The sequence below is a fragment of the Falco punctatus genome (genome assembly GCF_963210335.1).
Source record: "Falco punctatus genome assembly, chromosome: Z".
Lineage (NCBI taxonomy): Eukaryota > Metazoa > Chordata > Aves > Falconiformes > Falconidae > Falco > Falco punctatus.
The window spans coordinates 19500071-19525893 of record NC_137586.1 but is presented as its reverse complement, the minus strand read 5'-3'; the positions used below and the strand labels follow the sequence as shown (position 1 = coordinate 19525893).

The following is a 25823-nucleotide window of genomic DNA, read 5'->3' as shown; positions in this document are numbered from 1 at the left end:
ACTGAGCTGAGAGTGGGAAAGCCACAGAGCAGCCCCCGGTGTGTTATGGTTTCACAGTAACAGACACCCACAAGGCCTGGCAAAATTAAGCTAAGAACGCATTCTTACTAGACTGAGAGGAGCCCATATTCAGCAGCCCCTGGCAGAGTTTACTGTAGATTCCAGTTGTTTCTAGCACAGCATTTGCAATTCTACTTTCCTTCTGTAAGGGACATCTAGGCTTTTCTCTTTTAACCTGTCAGGCCTCAGCGCTAATCTCTGGGTGCCTGTGAGGTGTCCCCCTGCACACCACCTCCCAGTTTCCAAATACTGGCTTCTAGTACTAGACCAGCTTTCCCATACTATCTGTTTTTATCTTTACTGGAAATTTCTGAGTGGATTAAAGGAGTCCTGACCCGAGAATCCTTCAGCCCTTGGCCAGGGCTGGACTCCTATCTACACTTGTGCTTTGCAGCTTGGTCTCTGCTGGGTTGGACTTCTCTGTCAGACATTTGCATCTATCCTTGCTTTTACTGAGGTTTTTCAGGTAAGCGATATTTCTTAAGGATTATTTGCTGAGAAGCCTGACTTGCTTGTCGCCTGCTCCTCACACAGCCGGATTTGGGCACAGAGCAGCCCCCAAGGCTGACTGGGCCATGCAGAGACACGACATACGGCACTGACATGGGATGGATGTATGGTGTTATGTAGAGCATACAGGGCTGACATACGGCTGATGGTTTTCTGTCCAATAGAGGGGGCTGACAACTCGTATTCACACATCACACAGGGATGCAGGTGGAAGTTAGCTTTAGCCCTTACCTTCAATCTGACCTTGGGCAGTAGTGGCTGGTGTTTTGTACTTCTTTTGGCTGTACATCTATTGCACTGTATGTTCAATTTGGGAATCTGTTTTTTTTTAAAAAAAAAAACCAACAACATACTTCTGGTTCTGAGTACAGAGGGTGGCATCATCTATTGTCAACAACTGTTGTTTTCTGAAAGTGCAGTGATATCTTTGGAACATGGATTGCCTCTGCAGCTCCTGCTCAGTCTTTGTTTTATCTTCTGACTACAGAACTGCCTGCCATCTAGCAAGCTGTAAAAGTAACCTTCCTTCTGGGCAACTCAATCTAGCATCAGGAAGAAATATTTAGAATACAGAATGAAAACAAAGCAAGCCATCAGATTTTGATGATAATTTTATTGGATACTTGCCAAAGAAAAATAAAGGTAAACTCAGAGGACTCTTTCAAAGTCTGAATAGGTCAGTTCACCGTAGTCAGATAAATTACAGCAAGTTATTTTAATATGTCTGTTATATCGTTTAATTATGATATACTAGTTTCCAAAATGTATCCTCATCTCATTAACAATCTAGCAGATGGTTCAGACACCTCCATCCTAGTATGTGCGTAACCCCACAATCATCTAATGAAGCTCTTTTTGGATTGACTAATAATATTTAATAATTAATACCTAGAAGATTGCAAGTATGGTACATTTAGCTGTAATTCAATTCAAAGTGGCACAGGTTGCTTCAAAGCTGTTGAAATCAGCTGTGAAACGTGCATTGAAAGTTAGCCACTAATTTCACAAAAAGTCATTGAGTCTAAAAGCTGTACCAAGATCCACATCCTTGTCATGACAAAGAGGAAACCACAGAAAGATGAGCAAAAAAAGCCCTTATTTTAATGAAAAATAGAACAGATCTTAGTTACTTCAAAAGGCACCGATTCGATTCAGTGTATAAGCAATGGCGTTTCACAGGGTTCATTCTTGTCTATGTTTGTTAAAAGCAAGAAACTTTACCATGTTAACACACACTCACAAAACCTTTGTTTCAATAAAATATCAAACCTGTCTGCAGCCATTTAGAAAATTAAGATAAGCAATAATTAAAACAGTGACATCAGTAAATGAAAGAAAATGTTACTTTAATTACTCTTAATCACTGCTGTCATTAAAAAATACTACTCAGGTGTATTTTATTAACCATTTCCCTTTAAATGAATAAATGGCACATGGCTGTTTGTTCAGGTTATCTTGAACCCATGTAGAGGATGTTACCTATCAGGATGTAGTGTCCAGGTTACTTGAAACATCCCTATCTCAAGCTGTTACAACCAAAGCCACATCACACATCCTTTCAGCCCCCTTGGTAATAGATAAAAGCAGATGTATGAGAAGAAGAGGGAGCTCTGGATTGAAATCTGGAAAATTTCAACCCCCCGAAATTTTCAAATGGCAATGGACCACTCTGACAGTGATGTGGCTTTCACTGATTAAAATCTAGGGCACCCACATCTTGTGCCAAAAGCCATGGTCCTGTCCTAGCACTGGTTTTAGCAGAGTTCAGGTAACAATAGTCACACTGAGCACATGAGTATTCTCTGAACTGAGGTTTCAGGCGTGCTGATGGAGCGCTGTGGAAAAACTTGCGCTACTTCCTTTCACTGGGGACCATGAGAAGCCCTGTCTTCTAAGGTGGGGCCTTAGAAATCTTGTCTTCCAGCCAGACCTTGTCGATAGATTCCTACTGTGTACAATCCACATCATAATGAAAAGAATAATGTGGAGGCAGCAACTATACTTGCAGCACTAAAGATCTCACAAACACAGGGACAGAAGATAAACTTGCTGATACTGCTGCATAGCTTATTTTCTTTCTGCCATATTTCAAAGGGACGCGTTCTAACTGCAGGTTATCTTGAGGATGCCTCTACAACAAAACAGGAGTACGTGAAAATATGAGTGTGATGAAAAGTGTGATACAGGGGGCTGTGGTGCTCATGATTCAAGGTACCCCAGCTTCAGGTTTTATCACCTCTGTAGCTGGAGGGCAGTGGTGTTTGTGCTCCTCCTGATGTGGAAATGGGTGGTTTGAGTTAACTTGCTGCCCTGTAAATTTGTTTATGGAGCTGTGAAATAAGACTCTGCTGCCAGGCAGTACCACAGTGAGATTTAACAGGGACTGCTCATTAGTGCACTGAATTATACAAAGTCAGTTTGTGTATTTTGTCTTATGAACAATGGTGTTGATCTTATTGGGTGGTCTTGGCTTCATCATGCAGAAGTATTGAAAGTATCTGCATGAGGTAAGAAGACAGCTGGTGATAAGAAAATGTAAGAAATAGACTCAATTCTAATGGGATATTCAAAGTTTTTCTCTTCCAGGCCTCTTTCTCCCTCCCCTTGTTTGTCCCGCACATAGTTACTGCAGTCAGGGTCATGGTAACAGTGACTAGTTTTGATATTCATATTTGCAACAGTGGTTTTCAGAAGGGTGTTATTCCACCAGCTGTGTTGGGTTTGGGTTTTCCCTTCTCATGATGCTTGGTTCCAGCTTAGCCATCCTGGGCAGTATTCATCTGCCTAGCCAAACACAGCTAGTCAGATGAAACTCCGGGTGGGTTTCAATGGGCACAGCCAGTGATTCCTAAGTCCTGTTTCAGTCACTTATCTTAGGCAATAAATAAACAAAAAGTCCTTTCCCTCTATGTTTGTTGTAGAAAACAGACTTATTAGTTTACTACCAATGCTTTATAAAATGAAAAAAACAAGTTTTCATTTTATGAAACAGAAAAAGCCACTAAAGCCATAACTGAAGATACCATTGACCAGTTCTGGCCCCATTCCCTCATGGGATCCACACGAGGGAATATCTTGTGTACTACAGCTTTGGGGGCTGTTTCCTACTGTCAACAACCATCTGCAGCTGACCTTCCTCTTGCTCCCCTTTGCAGCTTCTCGACAGGCAGGATGACACACTTAGCCAGCACTTGGCCAACATTTGAAGTCTAGAACATTATAGGCCAACTTCTGGAATAGTGAAGGTGATACAGCATGGCTGGCAATTAGAACATGATTGGGGGATGATCAGTACTATCTGATTTTAATTAAATAATCTAAGAAAATATACTGATTGTGAACTATTTCAGAAATTCTGCTTGCTTAAATAGTTTACTCTGTCAGGGACAAGTAACTTCAAAAATAACCCACGGTCAGTCCATGACAAGATAAAGCAAAAGAGTAGAATATGCCAGTATGGAGAAATCACACATTCAGGCTCTCAGATTCATCATTTGGAAAAACAGTTGCAGCTTTGAATAGTTTACTCAATTTTTTCCCCAGCATTTTTCTGAAAGGATAAATGAAAAGAGTGGCAGAGCATTTACATCACCGGGTCAGTGCTCACCCAAAATATGTATACCCCAGAGGAAAAAAATAATAATATTTTCAAATATGTGAAAATACAGCCATATGATTGATGAGGCAAAGGGCAAAGGATGTAAAAAGCATGTACATGTGTGAAAAGCCTGTTCACACCCTGGAGAAACAAATGGACCTGTGCTAGATCCCTCCAAATGCATTGTTCTGGGAGACCTTGACTGGTGTCAAGACTTGGTAGCCAAGATATTAATTAAATTTATGTCCAAACCTGTTCACTGAATTATCTATCAATTGCATATAGCATGGAAATGTCTGATGACCAACTGTCAAAAGTCTCCTTGAAGAATGCTCTGCACTAGTTATCCCAAAGTCTCAAAAAGGCTTCAGTCTGGATAGACAAGATGGACAAAATGTGAAGACTGCGAACAAAATAAAGCAATAAAGATGGGCTGAAGTGGCACAGTCTTGTTCCACTTTTATTTTTAGGGTATATTTTATTTGTGGCATAGACTCGCAAAGAATAAAGCTACATGTAAATCAGAGAGAGAGAGAACACATTTACATAAAGAGATGAAGATGTCAGCAGTGAAGAAAACCAGCATAGTGAGGACTAAGGGTGAGCTGGAGAGATTGCGTGGTAGAGAGAAGCCAGGATAAAACAGCCAGTCATCCTAAGGAAAGAAAGTAACTTGGCGGAAAATTCTTCTAATAGTTCCTGTTGGTGTCCTTACTCCTTGCAGCCTTTGGCTAGCTCTTGCCTGAAGCTTTATTACTAGGAGATGCTGAAGTCCTCTTATGGCCTTTCTGGGTTCATGTAATTATCCTGTAAAGTGTTTATGCTCCAAAGATGGTTTCTTATGAAAAGGAAGAGAGTTTTCTTCTAAAAAAAAAAAAAAAGATGATTGATACAAATTTGATCATTTTGCGGATCTAAATGGATTAGTTCAAACTGGTTTTCTCTGCCAATGTAAAGGTCATTATTCTGGCAATATTGCAGAGGTTACATAGAAATATTAGCTCATAAGGACACCTAGCCCAAAATCAAACAACATTTTACACACATAATGACAAATTTTCTTATTAGAACACACAGAGTACCACAAAAGTTGAGCTTCTAATTGCTTTGTCATTCATTACAGGAAATAGCTACTTATTCAAGTGTGAACTATATATAAAGCATAGCTAAAACTTTTGCAGAAACCTTGTAAGACAATAGCACTACTGAACTGCAACAAGGTTTTCAAAAACATGTTCTAGTACAGAAAAGTAGAAATCACATTAATACTTAGATATGGTTCTATTGCTCTATCTATAGAGATGTCACTTTTTTTTCCTTAAAGAGCAGAGATCAAAATCAGCTTGAGTTGAGAGTAAAAGGATACTCCTCACCAGTCAAAAAACATTTGATTCTAAAATTTATACTTAGGATTTGAAAACCAAATGGTGCATTTCGAGATCCTGCACAGGTAACCAAGAACAAACCTTTCTCAAATGGGAATTTGGCTTAGTTATCAGGGAATGATAGAGTCAGAGTACAATTGCCATTCACATTGAGTAGGGAAAGGATAAAATTCACAATATTTGTCATTTTACTGACTGCTGTATTACTGTTTATGTCCCAACAAAACTAATGAAAATGCTTTTTTCAGTCTAATATGTTTTATTCTAGTTCTGCAGAGAACTACTGAGAGGATAGGCTGCATGGCAATAGGGAAATGAATGTGTATTCTACCTCAGTTTATTATGTTGAGTAGTGAGGGACGAAATATCTTTCACATTATCTCAACGTTAAAGCTGCATACCTGCATATGGGCAGAATATATACACTTGCACACCTAAGTACAGCATGCAAAGAACCATCATTCACATCTTGTTTTGTTTTATTGATAAAGAAACCGAATATTTGAAGATGATTCCTGGAAGAGGGTTTGGAATTGTTTGGGTTTGGTTTTTTTTTTTTTTTTTTGCAAATTCTTGAAAATTAGTAACTGTGAAAAATAGTGAAGATGTTTTTCTATGCGGAAAGGCTTTTTTTCCCTAGGTGGACATATGGCTTAATCAGGGTGATTTAGATTCCTAGGACCAAGAGATCTCACAAAAGAAACTGCTACTGACAAAACTGCTGATAAGGTAGTGATGTGTGAAAGCAGGGCATTGTTTTGGGCTGTGAGTGGTCAGTCAAATTTAGTATTGTATTCAGAGAAGTAGATTTTCTAAAGTACAGAGAAGGTATGTGACTTTCCTGTACTTTTTAGAAACTCTCTAATATAGATCTTAGAGGGCTTGGGCACTGAAACTCTTTTCTTCCTCAGGAAAAGTAGATGATTTGGAAGTAGTAAAAAAGACTTCAGCATAATAGAATCCCAATCTATTTTTTCCAACTTATATCAACTGCCTATTTATTGTGTGTGACAAACTGGAACTTGCCTGCTTTGGAGAAAATTGACCCATGTTGCCATGTAGTAGAGCTTTTCCACCACTCTGTGATGTTTTTTGTTTCTTGAACATGTTCTCCAAGAGGGAAAGCCAGTGATTTCTGCTACACAGATATTTGCAGTGGCTGTAAAATCACTAGGAATAGCCACACTGTGCAGGAATGACACAATGCAGAGAAGCTTCTATCAGGCTAGGCCATGACCGTGACCCGTTGAGGAACAGGGCTGTGCCACATGGACTCAGTAGCACAGACCTGAAAAGTGCCCAGCTCCATTTGTATGAACAGGTCTAAGGGAGGAAATTCAGAGCAGAAGTTACTTTCAGTCAGTTTGGCTTCCAGATCCCAGGCTGGACACGCCATGTATTTGTAATGTGAAGTAATGGGTAAGTATATTTTTAGTATACTCTGAACAAGCTATGTATGGCTCTGGTTCCTGAGGCTCTCTGTGAGTAACCCCACCATATCCAGTCATTTCTATAGTAGTTCCTGAGTGTGCAAAGGTAACCAGCCTACCCGGTCCTGTGCATAGCACCTGGTCTGCCTGGAGAAAACATGTAAGCACCTCTTGCCTTCAGCAAGTAGGAAATGTCCCAAAGCATCTATTTTTACCAGAGTGAAGTTGAGTTGCCATGTTACAGTTAAAACAAAGAGTAATTAGCAATTCATTGAAAAGATACAAGAAAAGAAATCATACAAAGGGGAGTCCTTGCTGCTATCTCACTTTCCTGATTCTTATCTTTTACTTCCTATTTCTGGCTTTTCATATTGGACTTTGCAGCTCAGCTTCCTTTCGGTGTTTCCCTTTGAATCTTTGATTCTCATATAGCATTGTGCTTACGGCTTTTTGTAAAGGAAGCCTGGGAAAGGGTTGGATCATTCAGGAATGTATGGTAACATATTTTTAGTTTAGGGACTGCCTTTTGGAAACGAGCAACAAGGGTCATGCATTAAAATCTTTCCTATGTTTAAAGAGATATTAATGTTTCCTGCTTATCCTGACTTCATGTGTTCAGAAGACTGGATAATAAGAGTGGCCAGAATGCTTAAGTTCAGAAGAACTGAAGTGAATGTTACTCTCTCTATCTAAAGAATAAAATGACCAAAGCCTTAGACTACTGGCCTAATGAATAGATGGCTCCCATGTATCAGCACCAATTAATAATGTGTATCATGAGGTGTGTCATTTCATGGGGATCTTTAACAGGTGGGGTCAAATTTTTCAGAGGGTATAAATACAACCTCAAGACCCCCACACAAGCTGCTTTTGCTTGAAAAATGGATTATTTGCAAAAAAACTAGAAAAAATGCACTCTGAAGTATTCAGCTGGAAATCGTTCACAGCTCCCTGATACTAAACCAGTGATTGCTCATTTCCTTGTTAAGTGTTGAACCAAAGGGTTGAAATCTTTTCTGCTTCTAGAAGGAATGCCAAACATTATATGTGATGATGTAATTATGATGTAAACTGGCACTAAGACAATTTATACTGCACATTTGGAAAAAAAATATTAGCTCTGATCTGATCCAGAAAACCTTCCATATTTAAAGTACACTTATACCACAACTTAAATAATGGTGCCAAATTTTCTGCTGTTGATAGCTGGGGAAGCTTCATTAATTACCATTGCACCAGTTTTCAAGAGAGAGCTTACTTCAGGGCTTTACAGGATCAAGCTATTCATTGGAAAGAAAAGCTTAATGGATTCAACAGGTAAAACAACAAAGAAACATTAAAATCAGAGAGAGTGACATGAGATTTATTTCACTACTTAATGAGTGGACAGTGTGGAAGGTCATAATATCGTTGCTTCCTCCATAATACTTGTACAGTAAGCCAGACCTTTAACTGTTCATTCTTTTTTCTTCCATTATATGTATTTTTTGATCCATTATAATAATTTACTTTGGCTTCCAGCTCCAAGCAGAGAATACAGTTTCCATCTTATTCCAAATATTATTGGCTAGTTGCTAGGGGAGTGTGCTGATTTCTTTTACAATTTCTTTTCTTCACCACATCTGTGTGTAATTTTTTTATTTATCATCTCCCTAGGACATTTTTCCTGTGAGAAACCCAAATGTGAAATGTAGCCCTTTCAGATCTTGTTTGGTGTTTTATACAAGGAGCATTTCCTAAATATATTCACAGAACAGGATTTTACCAGCTGATGTTTACTACCAGGCATAAATGCCTAAATGCATGTGTGGATTGGGTCTGCATACTCCTCTGTTATCTCCACTGAGTGAACAAGCAGGTATGAATTTAAGGGCAGGTGTGAATTAACATAAGGGAAAACTAAGGGAAGGACTTAAGGGAGAGCCTTCCCGCTCCTTACAGCTGCAGACCTGTGAAGTCTCATGCACTAAGTATGCAACCTGCTTCTTTGGGCTGTTTCAACTTTGTAAGCAGATTTGGCCAGGGGACTGAAATGTTTATTGCCCTTCACTGTGCTCTGTGGCCCTCTGATCGAGCTTAGCCTCTCTCCACTGAGGGACCGCCCAGCAGGGTTTACATAGGCTTCTCAACCCTACAGATTAAAGCCTGACCTATTAATATAAACAAATGTCAATTTTAGTTGATGCTAATGCCAGCAGAAATGGACAGTGGTTTACATTACTTTGCTGACCTGTGATCTATGGGGGAGGTATTGAGTTGTGGTGAGTTGTGGGTTTTTTTGTTGTTGGTTGGTTGGTTTTTTTTTGTTTTTAACCAGCCTTTGCTATGTTACAGTTGTGATGGGGCCAGGGGTAGCACATCCATTTCTAATTTATCTGCTCATTATAACCTTGCACTTATGTTCTTCCTTGGGTTATAGCTGCAGTCTTCATTTCCATGTTTGAACAATTCCTTTCACTTCCCAGAAGATGGTTGCATTGGATTTTGAAGATGAAGTTGTCTGCTACTGCTAATTGCTGTCACCTCATGGCTACCAATAGCACTTTGTTGGTTTATATAAGACTTCAACCTAATGCTTTAATTTTTACACTTTAAATTCACCGATTGGTCCAAAATTACGTGTAAAACCAGGCATGAGCTACTGCATGTAACATCTCCCAAGTGGCAACTGTGATTAGAACTGTATTTCCAGTAAATATACACTATATAAGATGGATGGGGATGGCTGCAAATGTTTGCCTGAGTGTAATCTCCCTTTCACATGGGTTGAACATATTAGGTCCCCTTCCCTTCCCTTCCCTTCCCTTCCCTGCCCTGCCCTGCCCTGCCCTGCCCTGCCCTTCCTTGCCCTGCCTTCTCTTTCTCCTATCCTATCCTATCCTGTCCAGGTTCTTACATCTACATCTGCCAGAACTATATGAATAACCTACTCAACATACAGTATGTTGGTTTTCTCATCTTCTTCACAAGAGGGGAGTTAAGCACTTTGTTTTGGATCTATCAGTTCTCGTTTGCATTCATGAAGAAAAGGCTTTCCTGCTCTCCTGTATTTCCAGCATAGCCCTTCATTTTATTTGGCAGACACTGGCAGTGTCCTCAGCCCGCTGAAGACACAGGATTCCCAAATGGCAAGCCAATCACACACAAGTTTAGTCTGATTCGGTTCCCACTAACTTCAGTGACAGCAACTTTTGGTATTCAGAAATTTATTTATGACTAGCTTTATTCCTTTTTCCTTTTCTGTAGAACTTTCTTTAGAGCAGAAGTTTTAATCTCTCTGGTGGCTCATCTGTTTCACTGAACTCTTCAAGTGTTTGCTGTTTCTTGTCAAGTCTTTGGCAGTGTGAATAAAATCTAAGAGGGGGGACGGGTGAAGCTGAGACTTATTATCTGTTTATTTACACTGATTTCATTGAAGAGGAACATCAGGGCATCCCATAAAGTTTGATCAGGATAGAAGAGGTGTAAAAAGGAGGAGAATTGGCCCCTCCTGGATGCATGTTAAGGCTGTGTAGACGGTGCTGGTGATGGATGGGGATTTCCCCCTTTAGTTGTGAGGTCAGGGCAGCTCATTGATAGTTCTCCTGAACTTCCTGTGGAAGATCCCATAAAATGCTGGTTTCTGTCTGGCTTGATTTTAGTTCTAGCAGTAAATTTTGAGTGAAGTAACTTTGAGTGAAGTGTTTAATTCATCTGCACCTAAATACTGATTAAAAAATATAATTTTAATGCAGGCAGGAAAACCACATCTGAGCTCGGCTGTTAAATGGCATGATCTCACTTTGTTCATTAAAGTAACTGTCCACATCCCCTTGAAGGGGATGGGAAAGATTTATTCTTTTAAAGTTTATTCTTTCAGCAACGAGATGATTCAGAGTGATTTTCTTGAGGCTGCATGTGCTGTGTTAGTGAGGCAGAGCTGTCCTGTCAGCAATGTGCCTGGTGTCAGAGTGATCCCTGTCCTACAGGAAGGTATGCAACCTAGTCAGGGTTTGTTTTTTTTTTTTTCTTTCCCAGTTGTGTGTGGTTTTTTGTGGGTTTTTTTTTCCCTTTTTTTCTTTTGGCAGATGTCCTTGAGCATTTGAGACGGATGTGAGAGAGTTTTTAGTCTTCATGCAAAACAACCAACTAAACATAACAGATTACATCAGCTCAGGCTTTTCAATTCCTGGATGGCAGCAGAGTGCTAATCCAACCTTCATCCTGGATTTCATAAACTGAAACAACGGAGGCTGGCAGGAGCAGCGCTGCCGGATTGAGGAAGCTGACGACGGTGCAGCATGTGGGCAACACACTGTATAAAGCTCATAAACTTGTAGGCTGATGTGTGCAGCTACCACTTTGGATTCTGTACCGCTGTTTCCCTCGGCACACGGCACCAGCAGGCTGAGCATTAAAGCCTGCTCTTTGGGACGGAGCATTTACCCTTGCAAGACATGAAGGGCTTCCTGTTTCTCACACTCCTCCTGATGCCCGTGCACGCTGGAACTGCTTGGAGTGCGAAATACGCAGTAGATTGTCCCGAGCCCTGTGACAGTAACGCATGCAAAAGTACCTTGCGCTGTAAGCGAACAGTGCTGGATGACTGTGGCTGTTGCAGAGTGTGTGCAGCTGCTCTGGGGGAGACTTGCTATCGTACGGTCTCGGGTATGGATGGTGTCAAGTGTGGTCCTGGGCTGAAGTGCCAGTTTTACACTGAGGAGGATGACTTTGGTGATGAATTTGGTATCTGCAAAGGTAATAATATTCACTTTGCATGCACCCACTGTGGCAATTTGGCAGCAAGCAACCTATGTATAGAGCTTGCCTCCTGCTTGAAAGGTCTAAAATGGGATTTTTCCAGCTCAGCCCTTAGCCAGGAAGAAAGTTAAAAATACCTGCTGGTATTAAAAGGTGTTACATGTAGGAGGGACAGGGTTATTAATGTGAGAATATTGTTCAGACTTGGGGACGTGTGTGAGGAAATACGAATGGAGTGTGCTCGGAGGTGAAATTTTTGATTGGGACATGGGAGACCCAGGTGCTAGTCCTGATCCTTCTACTAATTTAGTGGGTGGGTTTCTATAAATTGCAAAGACTTTAATCCTGCAAGTCCATCCTTGTCATGGGGTCCCTGCCCCTGCCATGCTCTCCCTGGGGTGAAGTTCCTGTGGGCACTGCCAGTTGCCTGCCCAGGGACCAGGTGCTCTTTCTGGGGTCTGGGAGATGGAGGTAACAGCACTGCCCAGTGCCTGGGGATGTTGTGGTGTTTAATTCAGTCCTGCTTTTGAGGTGCTCAGCTACTCTGGGGATGTGGCCAGGGGAGGCAGAGATGCTTCTGCCTGAAAGATGGGAATAACAGAACAGGAGCTGACTGTGAGATGAACAGCCAGCCACTGCTCTCATCTTATTCCAGGTATGCTGCATTGATTTCTTTAGTCACAGACTATAATGGCACTTTTCATTTAAGACCTATCCTCACTTCATGCAAAAAGGAAAATCTTTAAAAGGACAGGAGGTATTAAATTACTAAGAAGTAGGATCAAAGTTATTTTTAAATGAATAATTTTTAAAATAGGCTTTGCAAAGCATGAATGCAGTGAGTTTTCCCCTGTGTTCACGTACCACTCCAGAAAGCAGGTATAGATATGCCTTTGAACAACCTTAAAAGTGGAGATGTCTTGGCAGTTAAATATCAAGCGTATTAATAGCCTTAGTTAAAGTAATGACTTAGGATCAGATGCTGCAAAAATCATTCAGGCTGAGTCACATACAGCACACATTTATTTACATTGGCATTTAAAAACAAAATCATGTGCCTATTTGAGGGTGAAACCCAAAATAATACTTTCATTTATAAAGACTAGAATTTATGCATAAAGATCATATCCTTGATACACTCATCAGAAGAGTATTTTACAGACATAGCTGACTGATCTTCAGTTTATTAAAAATTACTGCAGTGCAAAATACCACCTATAATTTTTTAACAGCTCCTTTGAATGATTATATACTTTTCACTGTCCTCACAGGAATTTCTTTGTAATACACACTTTAAATGGGAAAAAAGAAACATTGGGAATATGAGGTCTGAATTCCTGTAGCTGAATCTTGGAAGCTCTGTAGAAAATGTAAAGTCATTTTTTTTTTTTTTTTCCCAGGGAATCTGTGGAAAAACTCTTGTTGATTTAAATAAAGCTGTATCTTGACTTAGAGTTGTAAACTGGTATTTAAGGCTTATATTCCCCATATATTTATTTGCACTAAATATTATAGGTGTAATTTCTAATTCTTTTTCTTTTTTCATCTCAGATCTGAGACATTATAATCTCTCTATATATGTATGTGAATTTTATCAGGCAAATTATGGGGCCAAATGTTGTTATCTTATATATCCATTTATAGCTATGATACCAGACCACTCACTCATTTTAATAATTTTCATGTTTGTAATAATTCAGAGTCAGAATGGATAAATTCTGTCTGGTAGCTGGTGACTGATTTACTTTGAAGTTGTGGAAAAATTACTTGAATTCTTTGTTCTTCAGTTTCTGATTTCTAAAGTTGGTAAAACATGGACAGTATATGTTTCAGAGTAATTTTCTGGGTACTTTTAGTATTATAAGATTGCATCATATTGTTGTCAATAGCAATGTCATTATTGTCCAAAACAGACTAGGGAAGACTAGCGCTCTGCACTTTTATCAGTAAATAACCTCTAAACTTGAGGTATAACTGTCACAGCAGAGAACCTGCTCCTGCTTCCCCTAGATCTCTGGGAGCTATTTGCAATTTATTTAGGAGCAGGCTCCTGCTAAACAAAACCTTCTAACAGCAATATTGATTTAGATGTCAATTTCATCAAATCTGAAGAGCAGCGTCAATGCCGGGATTACTCCACACAGAGCCAAGTGCTTGGCGCTCAGACCTGTTTCTATGCTGTTGTGCACAGCTTTGCATCCCACCTCTTGGGCTGAGCGACTTGAGCACCTGCAGTGGGCAGATTAATGCTCCATGTGCTGTGTGTTCTCAGCTTGTCCCTCAGGGAGGATTGTGCACACAAAAACTGTTTTGCTTTAGCAGGATTTTGTTTTTGTGTTATGTGGACAAACAGCAGATCAAAGAGTATCCTTGCTTGGGAAGGGGAGTATGGTGAAGCTCAATGAGGTCCTCCAGGCTGGAGGGATTCACTGTGCATTCCCTAGTGGGGAAGTCATTGATTTTCCAATGCTTTTTATTTATAAAAATATACCCATTGGACATGCATATAATTGTAAAATGTTGGTTTCTTGTTGAGGTATTAGCCTGATTCTCAGATAACCTAGGCAAAACTAAATATCTGCACTGATTCAAGAGGAGACTGGAAAAACTGAGAAGGATAACCCTGGTGTGGGGTGTTGTATGCACATAAATATGTCTGGCTCAGGAGGTTCCAGCGCTGAAAATGGCGAGCATATAAGGGGGCAAGTATCATTTCTGCTTACTATGCTCATCTTCCTTAAGTGTTTTGTGGGAGCCTGGGCTGGCTGGATCCTTGGTCCAGTCCTGAACGGTTCTTAATCTGCCCTTAGGAGTTGAATTGGAAAGCCTCCAGGACTTGCTGTTTAAGGTGACCATGTACCCTCGGTTGGCAAAGACAGCCTGAGCGTAAAGACCTTTCTCCTGGGACATCCCAAACTTCCCTTGGGATGGTCTCTTTGGGGGTTTGGAAAGGGGATGTTGGATCTGGATTTTCCTTTTCTCCATCTCCTCAGGTATGGCCCTGGAAAGTTATACTTTTCAACAGCAAGGCAGATGAAAACAAGGGCTGTGACCACAGGTTTAAACCTCTGGGAAGTTATGCAATCCAGCATGTGATACATGTCGGCTATGGGATGGGGCAAATCCTCTGCACCTGACTCTGCACCTGACTTTTTTTTTTTTTTTTTTTAAATATTTGGTCACATTCTGACAGCTGCCCTCAAGTTCTCCTTTACCAGCTTGCTCAGGAATGGGAGATTCGATGTGGGGCGGTATGTGATCAGATGCAGTATAATCAGGCAGCAGCCTAAGTCCAGTGATCCCTTCAAAGCATACTCATTCTGTAGGCTGGAGATGTAGGTGAGCTTTTTGGTGTCTGCAATGGGAAGGCAGACCTTTACTGTCTGAGAAGTTTTTGGATAGGGGGAGGTTCTTCGGAAAGAGACAGGAGTGTTGCCAGATGGAGGGTGTGTTTGCTGGATAGCTCCTCAGGATCGGGGCTGCAGCCTCCACCAAGCCTATGTGCAGTGGCCCAGACCACAAGCAGTCCAGCACCAGCAATAACCAGCTCTAAATCATGACAGACATGTAAGTCAGATAGTATCATGCCCAAATAGTGAATTCAGGAACTTTCTGAAGTCTTCTTTTATAAATCTAAAACTACATCTTCTAGGTTTACATACTTACATATTCATATTGCCTTTAATTTGCATTTTAGTACTAGGAGTTTTCAGAGTATTACTGTTAGGACATTGTAAATAAGTTATAAGAAAAGAAATTATGTATATGATGTGTGTCAAGGTTTGTTAGAACTGGAAAATACTTGTAACAAGTATTGTTACATGTTACACTGGCATACTGAAATCCTGTAGTTAATCTTTAGCTGACCTCCACTCAAAGGTTTTCCACTTTTAAGGATATAAACAGACCAGCTATTAAGAGTGCTGGCAGCTGACCTGCATCGCTGAGGTCTGCTTTGCTGTATTACTTTTTTTTTCAGAATGTCCCTATGGTACCTATGGAATGGAATGCAGGAAAACCTGCAACTGTCCCTCTGGCATCTGTGACAGAGTAACTGGCAAGTGTTTGAAGTTCCCATTTTTTCAACTGTCTGCTTCAAAGCCTCCAAATCGACGAAAAATAGTTTCACACACAGGTAAGACTTCGTGGGGCACTTGATTTTGGCAGAAATCACCTTGTACATGATCTAGTATCATGCTGCGCATGCTGTGTGTGAGTGATGTGTGCCTTGGTTGAGCTGTGCAAATAGCTAACAGCACAAGGTATGTTTGTTTTTCTTATTGGCAGCTCCTTTAACACAAGGCAAGAAATTAGGTGAGCTGTGACACACGGTAAAAACATTTTTAAATCCTAAAATGGGTGAAATACTTCTCAGCTTTTGCATGCGCTAGCAGTACAATGTCACCTGTGCAATGGGAGGCTATGCTAAGATTTGCATTAGTCAGTTCTGATGCAATGCATGTAGCTGCTTTGTGTAGAATAAGATTTCACTAGGTTGCATTTACTGTTGGCTGATATATGGTAAAAATAACATCTTTTTTCCATGAAAACAGAGCTTTATATGTTTTCAGGTGTCAATGAATTGTTTTATGAAATGTTTTGTTGTAGGCATTTATCACAGTATCTCTGGAGTGAGTTCTTACCTTTAAGATTATGTCTGAAGTGTGTAACAGATCTTTCCTAAATTAAAAAAAAAAAAATAAAATAAGGTGCATGAGAAACTGGAGTGGTTTTGAGGCAAGAAGGAGAGAACACTGAAGTTTCTAAAGCTGAAATTAAAATTTCTTCCCCTTTTATTCTCTACCTGATGTTACTGAGGTATATTTGACCTAACAGTGTTTAAATTTAAACACAAATAAATACAAATTTAAAGATTTTAAATAAATATCAGAGGTTTAATCCTAGACATGCTGGGAGCTTTTCTAGGATTTAATCCAAAAGTCTTTGAATTTTATTTCTCCTCCAAATGCAATTCATGTGCCTTATTTTGATTTTCTCCTGCTGTATTAACCTATCTAAGTTTGCTTCCTTAATACATGATTTATCTTTGCTCTGCTCTCTGTTTAGAGAAAGTTACACAGAAGCAAACTTCTTCAGCTTATGCTCATACCACATTTAAAATGATCTTGAAAAAAACCTTTGTGAAATGGATTGTCCTGATCCTTTCATATTTTTCTACATGATTGTGCAATTTGCCTTTCTAGGTTTTGTTTATTACCAATAATGGTGCTGAAATAACATGGAAAAAATGCTCCTGTCTTGCTTTTTTCTGTATCTAGCCTATAGTCCAATTACCAAGTAGCAACCTTTCATTAGTTCCTTCTTTCCTTTCCTCTCCCTTCTTGCTTTTGGTCCCAAACCTTCTTGCTGCCTTAATACTTAGCAGATTGTCTGATCCCAGCCAGGATGAGATCCTGATCCCATAGGAACAAATGGTACTTTTGACTTGTGCAAAGGTTTTGCACTGATTCTTGCCCTCAGAATTCCATCACTGGAAGTAGACCAGGGACACTGTAGGTAGTACTGCATGTAATGATCACACAGGGTTTCATTTAATAGTGGTCTTCAGAGGTAACTCTAGCATCTAGGACAGATCCTCAGTGAATTAGTACAGCAGTGTATGCTTCTGCATTTTAAACAGGCGAGTTTCTGGCCTGTATGTTTTATAAAAACACTATGGCTACGTATACCTTAGTAAACTTAATGGTGCCAGGGGTGTTCCTGTGTGTTGCACTTTGACCACCTTCAGAGTAGGGCAGCAGCCAGCATACTTTCTCCAAGCCTAGCCAGTCATACCACATGGCCTCACCCATAGCTCAGGAATCAGTGTCAGCCAGGAACTGAAAAAGTGGATAAATTTTAAGAGAGTTTAGTGTTATGCACCAGGCTGTTCCATGGCAGCTGTCCTCAGTCAGAAGACAGAATTGTAGTATCACCTAGGTTAGCAAAGACCCTCAAAATCATCGAGTCTAATCACCAGCCCAGAACTGCCAGGTCCACAACCAAACCATGTCCCCGAGTGCCACATCTACATGTCTTTTAAATAACTCCAGGGATGGTGACTCAGCTGCTCACCTGGGCAGCTTGTTCCAATGACTGACCACCCTTTTGGTGAAGAAATTTTTCCTAATACCCAATCTAAACCAACCCTGGTGCAACTTGAGGCCATTTGCTCTTGTCCTATTGCTTGTTACTAGGGAGAAGAGACCAACACCCACCTCATTACAACGTCCTGTCAGGTAGTTGTAGAGAGTGATAAGGTCCCCCCTGAGTCTCCTCCAGGCTAAACAACCCCAGTTCCCTCAGCCACTCCTCATAAGACCTGTGCTCCAGACCCTTCACCAGCCCCCTGCCCGTCTCTGGACACGCTGCAGCCCCTCTGCGTCCCCCTGGCAGTGAGGGGCCCAACCTGAACACAGAAGTCGAGGGGCGGCCTCGCCAGTGCCCAGTGCAGGGGGACAGCACTGCCCTGGCCCTGCTGTTTCCCACACCAGCCAGGATGCTGCTGGCCTCCTTGGCCACCTGGGCACATGGGGGGCTCATGCCCAGCTGGCCACCAACCAGCCCCCCCAGGCCCTTTCCCCCCAGGCAGTTCCCAGCCCCCTGCCCCCAGCCCGCAGCGCTGCGGGGGCTGGTGTGACCCACGGGCAGGACCCGGCACTGAGCCTGGTTGAACCTCACACAACTGGCCTGGGCCCATCGCTCCAGCCTGCCCAGACCCCCTGCAGAGCCTCCTGCCCTCCCGCAGATCAACGCTCCCCCCAGCTGGGGGTCACCTGCAAACTTACTGAGGGGGCACTCAATCCCCTCATCCAGATTGTTGATAAAGACATGAAACAGGACTGGATCCAATACTGAGCCCGGGACACCACCACTTGCAACCAGCTGCCAGCTGCATTTAACTCTGTCCAGCACAACTCTTTGAGCATGGCCGTCCAGCTAGTTTGTTACCCAGGAAAGAGCACACCCATCCAGGCCATGAGCCACCAGTCCATCCAGAGGAATGCTTGGGAAATTGTGTCAAAGGCTGTACTAAATTCTAGGTAAACAAATTCCAGGCATATTTACTTTACTGCTATAGCTATTGAGGATATGCTGCTTGGTCCCATGTCACAATGGAGTGTTACTGTGAGAAGTGGAAATTGAACTCAAATCACCTGCCTTATGCTTAAACTATTAGAAAGCACATCTGGCTTATGCCATAATTTGGCAGAAGTTTTGCAACTAGGTAATTGGAAGCATTCAGAGAAATTCCTGCAAGGTTTTTCAGCTAAGATTTTTCTGAAGTATTCCCAAAATCAGGGACATTGCTGCAGGACAATTTTTTTTTATTCTCTCATTTTCATGAAATCCACCTTTGTTTTTGTATATTTTCAGAGAATGACATGGCATCAGGGGATGGCAATTCTGTAAAAGAGGAACTTGTTAAGGAAAAAGCTATTCGCTCTCCGGTAATGAAATGGCTAAATCCTCGCTGATACTTAATTACACTTATAAGACTTTCAAGTGAATGCATTTGTCACAGATTATTGAATATGCAACAACACACTTTAAGAACAAAAGTAGATCTGTAACATATGAAAATGTAACCTCTGAAGGCCAATTGTGATTCTGTTTTTCATGAGCAAAATGTTTACTGAAAAATAGACTGTACAGTGTTTATGATTTTTGATACTTGTTTTGATAAGTATTTGAGCAGAGAAATGTATTGTGGATTCCTGAATGTATGGTAATATTAGAAAACCAATATGATTCAGCCCTCCTCATTTAAATAATGCCAGAGGCTGACTCTTGCAGCCTGAGGCTGGGAAAGCTCTCACTGAATTCAGTGTACAGTTTGGGTGAGTGAAACTACTGGTGTGGAGCCAACATGAAATAAACGCACAGCAACAAATCCCAGGATAGAAAGCAATAATCCTGAATCGCAAGAAGAAGAATAATGTAGGAGCACAACAGTGTGAATTAAATAAGCCAATTTTAGTTATTAGTAACTTTCTGTTTTTTGGAAGTTTGGTGACCATTCTTCAGAGATAAATACACCTTTCTTCAGTGAGAAAACACCCAGCTTTTCAGTTTATATATTGTGAATAACTTAGCCAAGACACTGCAGACATCATATATGGTAATGAAGTAGACTTCAAAAGTTAAATACCGTACAAAGAAACAGCAGCTTATGAAACTATACAGACTTGTAGAGGGTGACCTGAAATGAAAGCTGCCTAGCATTATTTAAATATATGTTTCTATAAAGCAGCTACTTTGGTGCCATTAAGGTGATGTCTGCATTTCTCGGAGAAGAGGGGATAAAAAGTCAGAGGCCAGCAAACGGACCTTTGTACTTTCCATTTTCTTTGCTAGCTGCAGCCCAGCTGTGACTCACAGGGAGTTTATCTGGCCCACTGTAGGGAAGACTTGGACCCTCAGTGAGTGGTAGTGCAGCCGCAGCCTACAGTATGTTGGTACCCAGTCCTTTGCTTCTTACTGCACAAGCAAGAAGTCCCATTAGAGCTAGGAGAATAACTTATATACATTACAGTGGCAGTCCCTCATTCAGTCCAGACTGGATGGTATACTTGTAACATAAAAATCTGCACTGAGATGGATTTGCCGATATGTCTGGAAACAACTGGATCCTCAGATAATGGAAATTGATGTAGCTGTGTCAGGGTGAACCTGGATCGCATCTGTTTAGGAACTGCCTCGTAATGCAGAGCACTCTCATTGCAAATGTGGTTTGAATTTAGTATTTCCTTTGAAATCAATGTGAGCTTTGACAGTGACTTCAGTGAAAGAAAGAGCACACAGCGTTGCAGCCAAAGTATGCAGGATCTGAAAGCATACTTTAAAAACTACAAACAACAGAAACTCCAACACCTTTACGAAGTCCAAATCGTGATCCAAAGCCAGCGTTGGTGGAAGCAGGTTGCTGTCACCTGGGAAACTAGCACTGAATCGTGCTGCTCTAGAACAAGAGGATGACGATAGCAGTAGACATACAAATGTCAGTATGACAGGGCAGGCTCTCTTGATACGATAATTGGAGACAAGTAAACATGAATCTCAAACTAGCATATACCACATTTTAACCTGTATTTGAATGTTTGGGTCTGAGAGGCAGTAATATTATCTTGGGATATTTACAAGCAAGCATACTGATTCTCATCTACTGACATCAAAAGTGATTTTTTTCTTGATTTCAGTGAGAGCAGGATCAAACCCATGGTCCTTCAGCAGACTGAAGAGAATTATTTAAAGAATGTAGTAAATATTTACATACATTATTACTATTCTGCAATAAGTGTCATAAATGACATGACGAGTTCTTGAATGTAAATCTAATAAGCTGGTTGGTTTTAAAAAGTATATGATTATTATTATTCAATAAAAAACACAACTGAAAGTATCACTGTCTATTGTGTCTATCCGTTAATGACAGAGTAAGATGGCTGGTGATGGCATAGCCATGGTGCATGCAGGCTAGTCACAGTTTTGCTGCCAAATCCATGGAAACAGGTCACAATGGTTGCAGCTATTTAAATTAATTTGCTGGGCACCATTCTTCATTGCTGAAGGTGAGTGGTGGCCTGTGTTCAGAATGGCTTGTGGCCATAACTTTCAATCATATTCACCTCCAAAATGAGGTGAATGAATCCAGGTTGCATGTGGGGGACAGCCCATCCCTGGCCAATCCCAGAGCAGGAAGGCTTTGGGAGTCGTCTTGCTGGCCTGACCACCACCATGCCAGGGACAATTTAGCCCTGGTGCAGTGACTGCAGCTCCTTGGCACTGTTTGATTTAAAATAAAGGAGTCACCTGTGGATCCACACTTGGCAAGTCAGAAGAAACAAAAAGGAGTGACTGCAAACTTTTGGGGGATATTTTTTCTGTTTTCCATCAAATTTATAAAATGCTTTTGCATTTCCTCAGGCTATTGCGTGGCAGCTGTCCTCAGTCATAAAACAGAATCATAGAATCATAGTATCATCTAGGTTAGCAAAGACCCTCAAAATCATCGAGTCTAACCACCAGCCCAGAACTGCCAGGTCCACAACCAAACCATGACCCCAAGTGCCACATCTACATGTCTTTTAAATAACTCCAGGGATGGTGACTCAGCTGCTCACCTGGGCAGCTTGTTCCAATGACTGACCACCCTTTTGGTGAAGAAATTTTTCCTAATACCCAATCTAAACCAACCCTGGTGCAACTTGAGGCCATTTGCTCTTGTCCTATTGCTTGTTACTAGGGAGAAGAGACCAACACCCACCTCATTACAACGTCCTGTCAGGTAGTTGTAGAGAATGGTCAGGTCCCGCCCTCAGACTCCTTTCCTCCAGGCCAAACAACCCCAGTTCCCTCAGCCACTCCTCATAAGACCTGTGCCCCAGCCCCGGCACCAGCCCCCTGCCCGTCTCTGGACACGCTGCAGCCCCTCTGCGTCCCCCTGGCAGTGAGGGGCCCAACCTGAACACAGGAGTCGAGGGGCGGCCTCGCCAGTGCCCAGTGCAGGGGGACAGCACTGCCCTGGCCCTGCTGTTTCCCACACCAGCCAGGATGCTGCTGGCCTCCTTGGCTACCTGGGCACACGGGGGGCTCATGCCCAGCTGGCCACCAACCAGCCCCCCCAGGCCCTTTCCCCCCAGGCAGTTCCCAGCCCCCTGCCCCCAGCCCGCAGCGCTGCAGGGGCTGGTGTGACCCACGGGCAGGACCCGGCACTGAGCCTGGTTGAACCTCACACAACTGGCCTGGGCCCATCGCTCCAGCCTGCCCAGACCCCCTGCAGAGCCTCCTGCCCTCCCGCAGATCAACCCTCCCCCCAGCTGGGGGTCACCTGCAAACTTACTGAGGGGGCACTCAATCCCCTCATCCAGATTGTTGATAAAGACATGAAACAGGACTGGATCCAATACTGAGCCCGGGACACCACCGCTTGCAACCAGCTGCCAGCTGCATTTAACTCTGTCCAGCACAACTCTTTGAGCATGGCCGTCCAGCTAGTTTGTTACCCAGGAAAGAGCACACCCATCCAGGCCATGAGCCACCAGTCCATCCAGAGGAATGCTTGGGAAATTGTGTCAAAGGCTTTAGTAAAGTCTAGGTAGATAACAGCCTTTCCCCTCATCCATTAACATCACGTTATAGAAGAGGTTTAGGTTAGTCCACTAGGACCTGCCTTTCACAGACCCAGGCTGGCTGGGCCTGATCACCTGGTTGTCCTGTATGTGCTGTCTGATGGCACTCAGGATGATCTGCTTAATAACCTTCCACAGCACCAAGGTCAGGCTGACAGGCCTGTAGTTCCCTGGATCCTCCTTCCAACCCATCTTGCTGATGGACATCACATTGTGTAAACTCCAGTTCACTGGGACCTCCTTGTTAGCCAGGGCTGCTGATAAATTACGGGAAGTGACTCAGTGAGTGCCTCCACCAGCTCCCTCAGTACCCCTGGATGGATCCCATCCAGCTCCATAGACTCATGTGTGTCCAAGTGGTGCAGCAGGTCACTAATGGTTTACCCCTGGAATATGGGGTCTTCATTCCTGTCTCCCAGCTCAGGGGGCTGGGTACCCTAAGAAAAACCAGTCTTACTGTTGAAGACTGTGGCCAAGAAAGCATTCAGTACCTCAGCCTTTTCCTCATCCTTTGTCATGTTTTCTCCCTGTGGTGGTTTGATACTGGCTGATTACCCGGTGCCCACCAAAGCTGCTCTATCACTCCCCTTTTCAACCAGACAGGGGAGAGAAAATATAACGAAAGTCTCTTGGGTCAAGATAAGGGAGAGATCACTCACCTGCTACCAACAATGGCAAGACATACTTGACTTGGGGAAAATTAGTTTAATTTATCACCATTCAAATCAGAAAAACATCTTCCCCCCACACCTTCCTTCTTCCAGGGCTTGACTTAATGACTTATTTCCTGACTTCTCTACCTCCTCTCCCTGAGCAGCGCAGGAGAACAGGGAATGGGGTTTATGGTCCGTTTATCACACATCGTTTCTGCCAGTCCTTCCTCCTCACACTCTTCCCCTGCTTCAGCATGGTGTCCCTCCCATGGGAGACAGTTCTCCATGAGCTTCTCCAATATGACTCCTTCCTACAGGCTGCAGTTCTTCTCAAATAGCTCCAGTGTGGTTCCCTTCCACGGGCTGCAGTCCTTCAGGAACAGGCTGCTCCAGTGTGGGTCCCCAGTGGGACTGCAAGTCCTGCCAGCAAACCTGCTCCAGTGTTGGCTTCTCTCTCTAAGGGTCCTGCCAGGAGCCTGCTCCAGCATGGGCTTCCCATGGGTCACAGCCTCCTTTGGGCATCCACTTGCCCTGGTGTGGAGTGCTCTGTGGGCTGCAGGTGAATATCTGCCTCACCATGGTCTTCACCACGGGCTGCAGAGGAATCTCTGCTCTGGCACCTGGAGCACCTCCTCCTGCTCCTTCTGCACTGACCTTGGGGTCTGCAGAGGTGTTGCTCTCACATAATCTCACTCCTATTTTCTGCTACAGTTTTTTGCACAGATTTTTTTTTCCTCTTTCTTAAATATGTTATCACAGAAGCACTACCACCATCACTGATTAGCTTGGCCTTGGCCAGCAGCGGGTCCATCTTGGAGCCGGCTGGCGTTGGCTCCATTGGACATGGGTGTGGCTTCTGGCACCTCCTTACAGAAGCCACCTCCATAGAACCCCCACTACTAAAACCTTGCCATGCAAACCCAATACACCCCCTACTTCCAATAAAGGCTAGAGATTCTCTTTAGCCCCTCTTTTGTTGCTAATGTATTTATATAAACGTTTTTATTGTTTTTTACAGCAGTGGCCAGAGTAAGTTCTAGTATGGCTTTGGGCTTCTAATTTTCTCCCAGCATAACTTCACGACATCCTTGTTCTGCTCCCAAGTTGCTTCCTCCTTCTTGCAAAGGTAATAAACTCTCTTTTTCCCCCCCCAGAGTTCCAGCCAAAGCTCTCTGTTTAGCCAGCGTGGTCTTCTTCCCCGTTGGCTCATCTTCTGGCACATGGCGACAGCCTGCCCCTGTGCTGTTAAGATTTTTTTCTTTAAGAATGTCCAGCCTTCCTGGATTCCTTTGCCCTTTGGGACTGCCTCCCAAGGGACATGAAGTGATGTTCATGCAACCAAAGGCACTTCACCAGTCTCTTCTTTATTTCCTTTTCCATTTTTCCTGGCTCTCCACTGGACACTCCAACTCATTTCCCCTATTTTGCACGTGTGGGTTTTCTTTCAGATTTTTTCTTTTCTTCACCCAACTCCATGTTCCAGGCCTCCTCTTTTCACCTGACCTTCACACACAAGCTTGAAGTTACCTATAGATGCTCTTCTCTCCTGAGGTAAAAGCAATGAAGTGGTTCATCACACAATGTGCTCCTGTCATCTAGTTTCTAGATTTGTTTTTAGTGGGGTCACATATTATTTCCAGTATGAATATGCTTGGCCTCATTTCTAGCAGGTAGACTTCATTTTCTCAACTACTAAACAAGTAAGATAGCAATATTTGCACCACCTTTTATTTTATATTTAATGTGCAATGACACTGGTAAGAAGTACGCTGTAATGTAATATAGTTTCTATGACAGCCTGTACTATAGGATGTTGCAGACACCATACAGTTCAAACAATGTATCATCATACATTTCAGGGTGACATCTGAAATACACAGAGCAGAAAAGCCTGAAATATATTCAGATGTATTCCATCCATAATTCAAATAATATTTAATATATTTCCAGTGCAGTCCAACTTTTAATGAAAAACAGCATCATCAGCTTCAACTGTGTAAAACATCTTTAATGTACTCTAATATACAATTTCCTTGTATAAATACATCCACACAAGTATTGTGAGATGTATCACTGCCTAGTCACCACACTGTGATTAACAATATAATTTTGCTACTCTGTTCTGCTGGGACATACACATTAGAGCAAACACAACAAAGTATGTATTTTAAATGAAAATGTATTTATTATCACCTCTGTACATGCTTGCTGTCTGTTTAAATGGACTGTCAGGTCACAGCAATGCTTTGGAAGTATTTCCTGACACCTGCAAAGCTGGTAAATATTTCCTGTTTTTGTTGTGTCTGCTGAAAATA

General features: G+C 42.3%; 1 protein-coding gene and 1 long non-coding RNA gene across 2 annotated transcripts; one reads left to right on the top strand and one right to left on the bottom strand.

Moving 5' to 3' along the window:
• Positions 1 to 905: 905 nt before the first annotated feature.
• On the bottom strand, positions 906 to 19093 carry LOC308057039. Its single transcript, XR_013925099.1, has 2 exons — positions 16367 to 19093; positions 906 to 5032 (listed from the first exon to the last, which is right to left on the bottom strand). It is a non-coding gene; the product is annotated as an uncharacterized lncRNA (long non-coding RNA).
• On the top strand, positions 9853 to 21126 carry ESM1 (endothelial cell specific molecule 1). The gene is made up of 3 exons (XM_080373131.1): positions 9853 to 11720; positions 15703 to 15858; positions 19101 to 21126. The coding sequence occupies exons 1-3, from the start codon at positions 11420 to 11422 to the stop codon at positions 19199 to 19201; spliced, it is 558 nt and encodes a 185-aa protein (XP_080229257.1). The 5' UTR covers positions 9853 to 11419; the 3' UTR covers positions 19202 to 21126.
• Positions 21127 to 25823: the final 4697 nt, after the last annotated feature.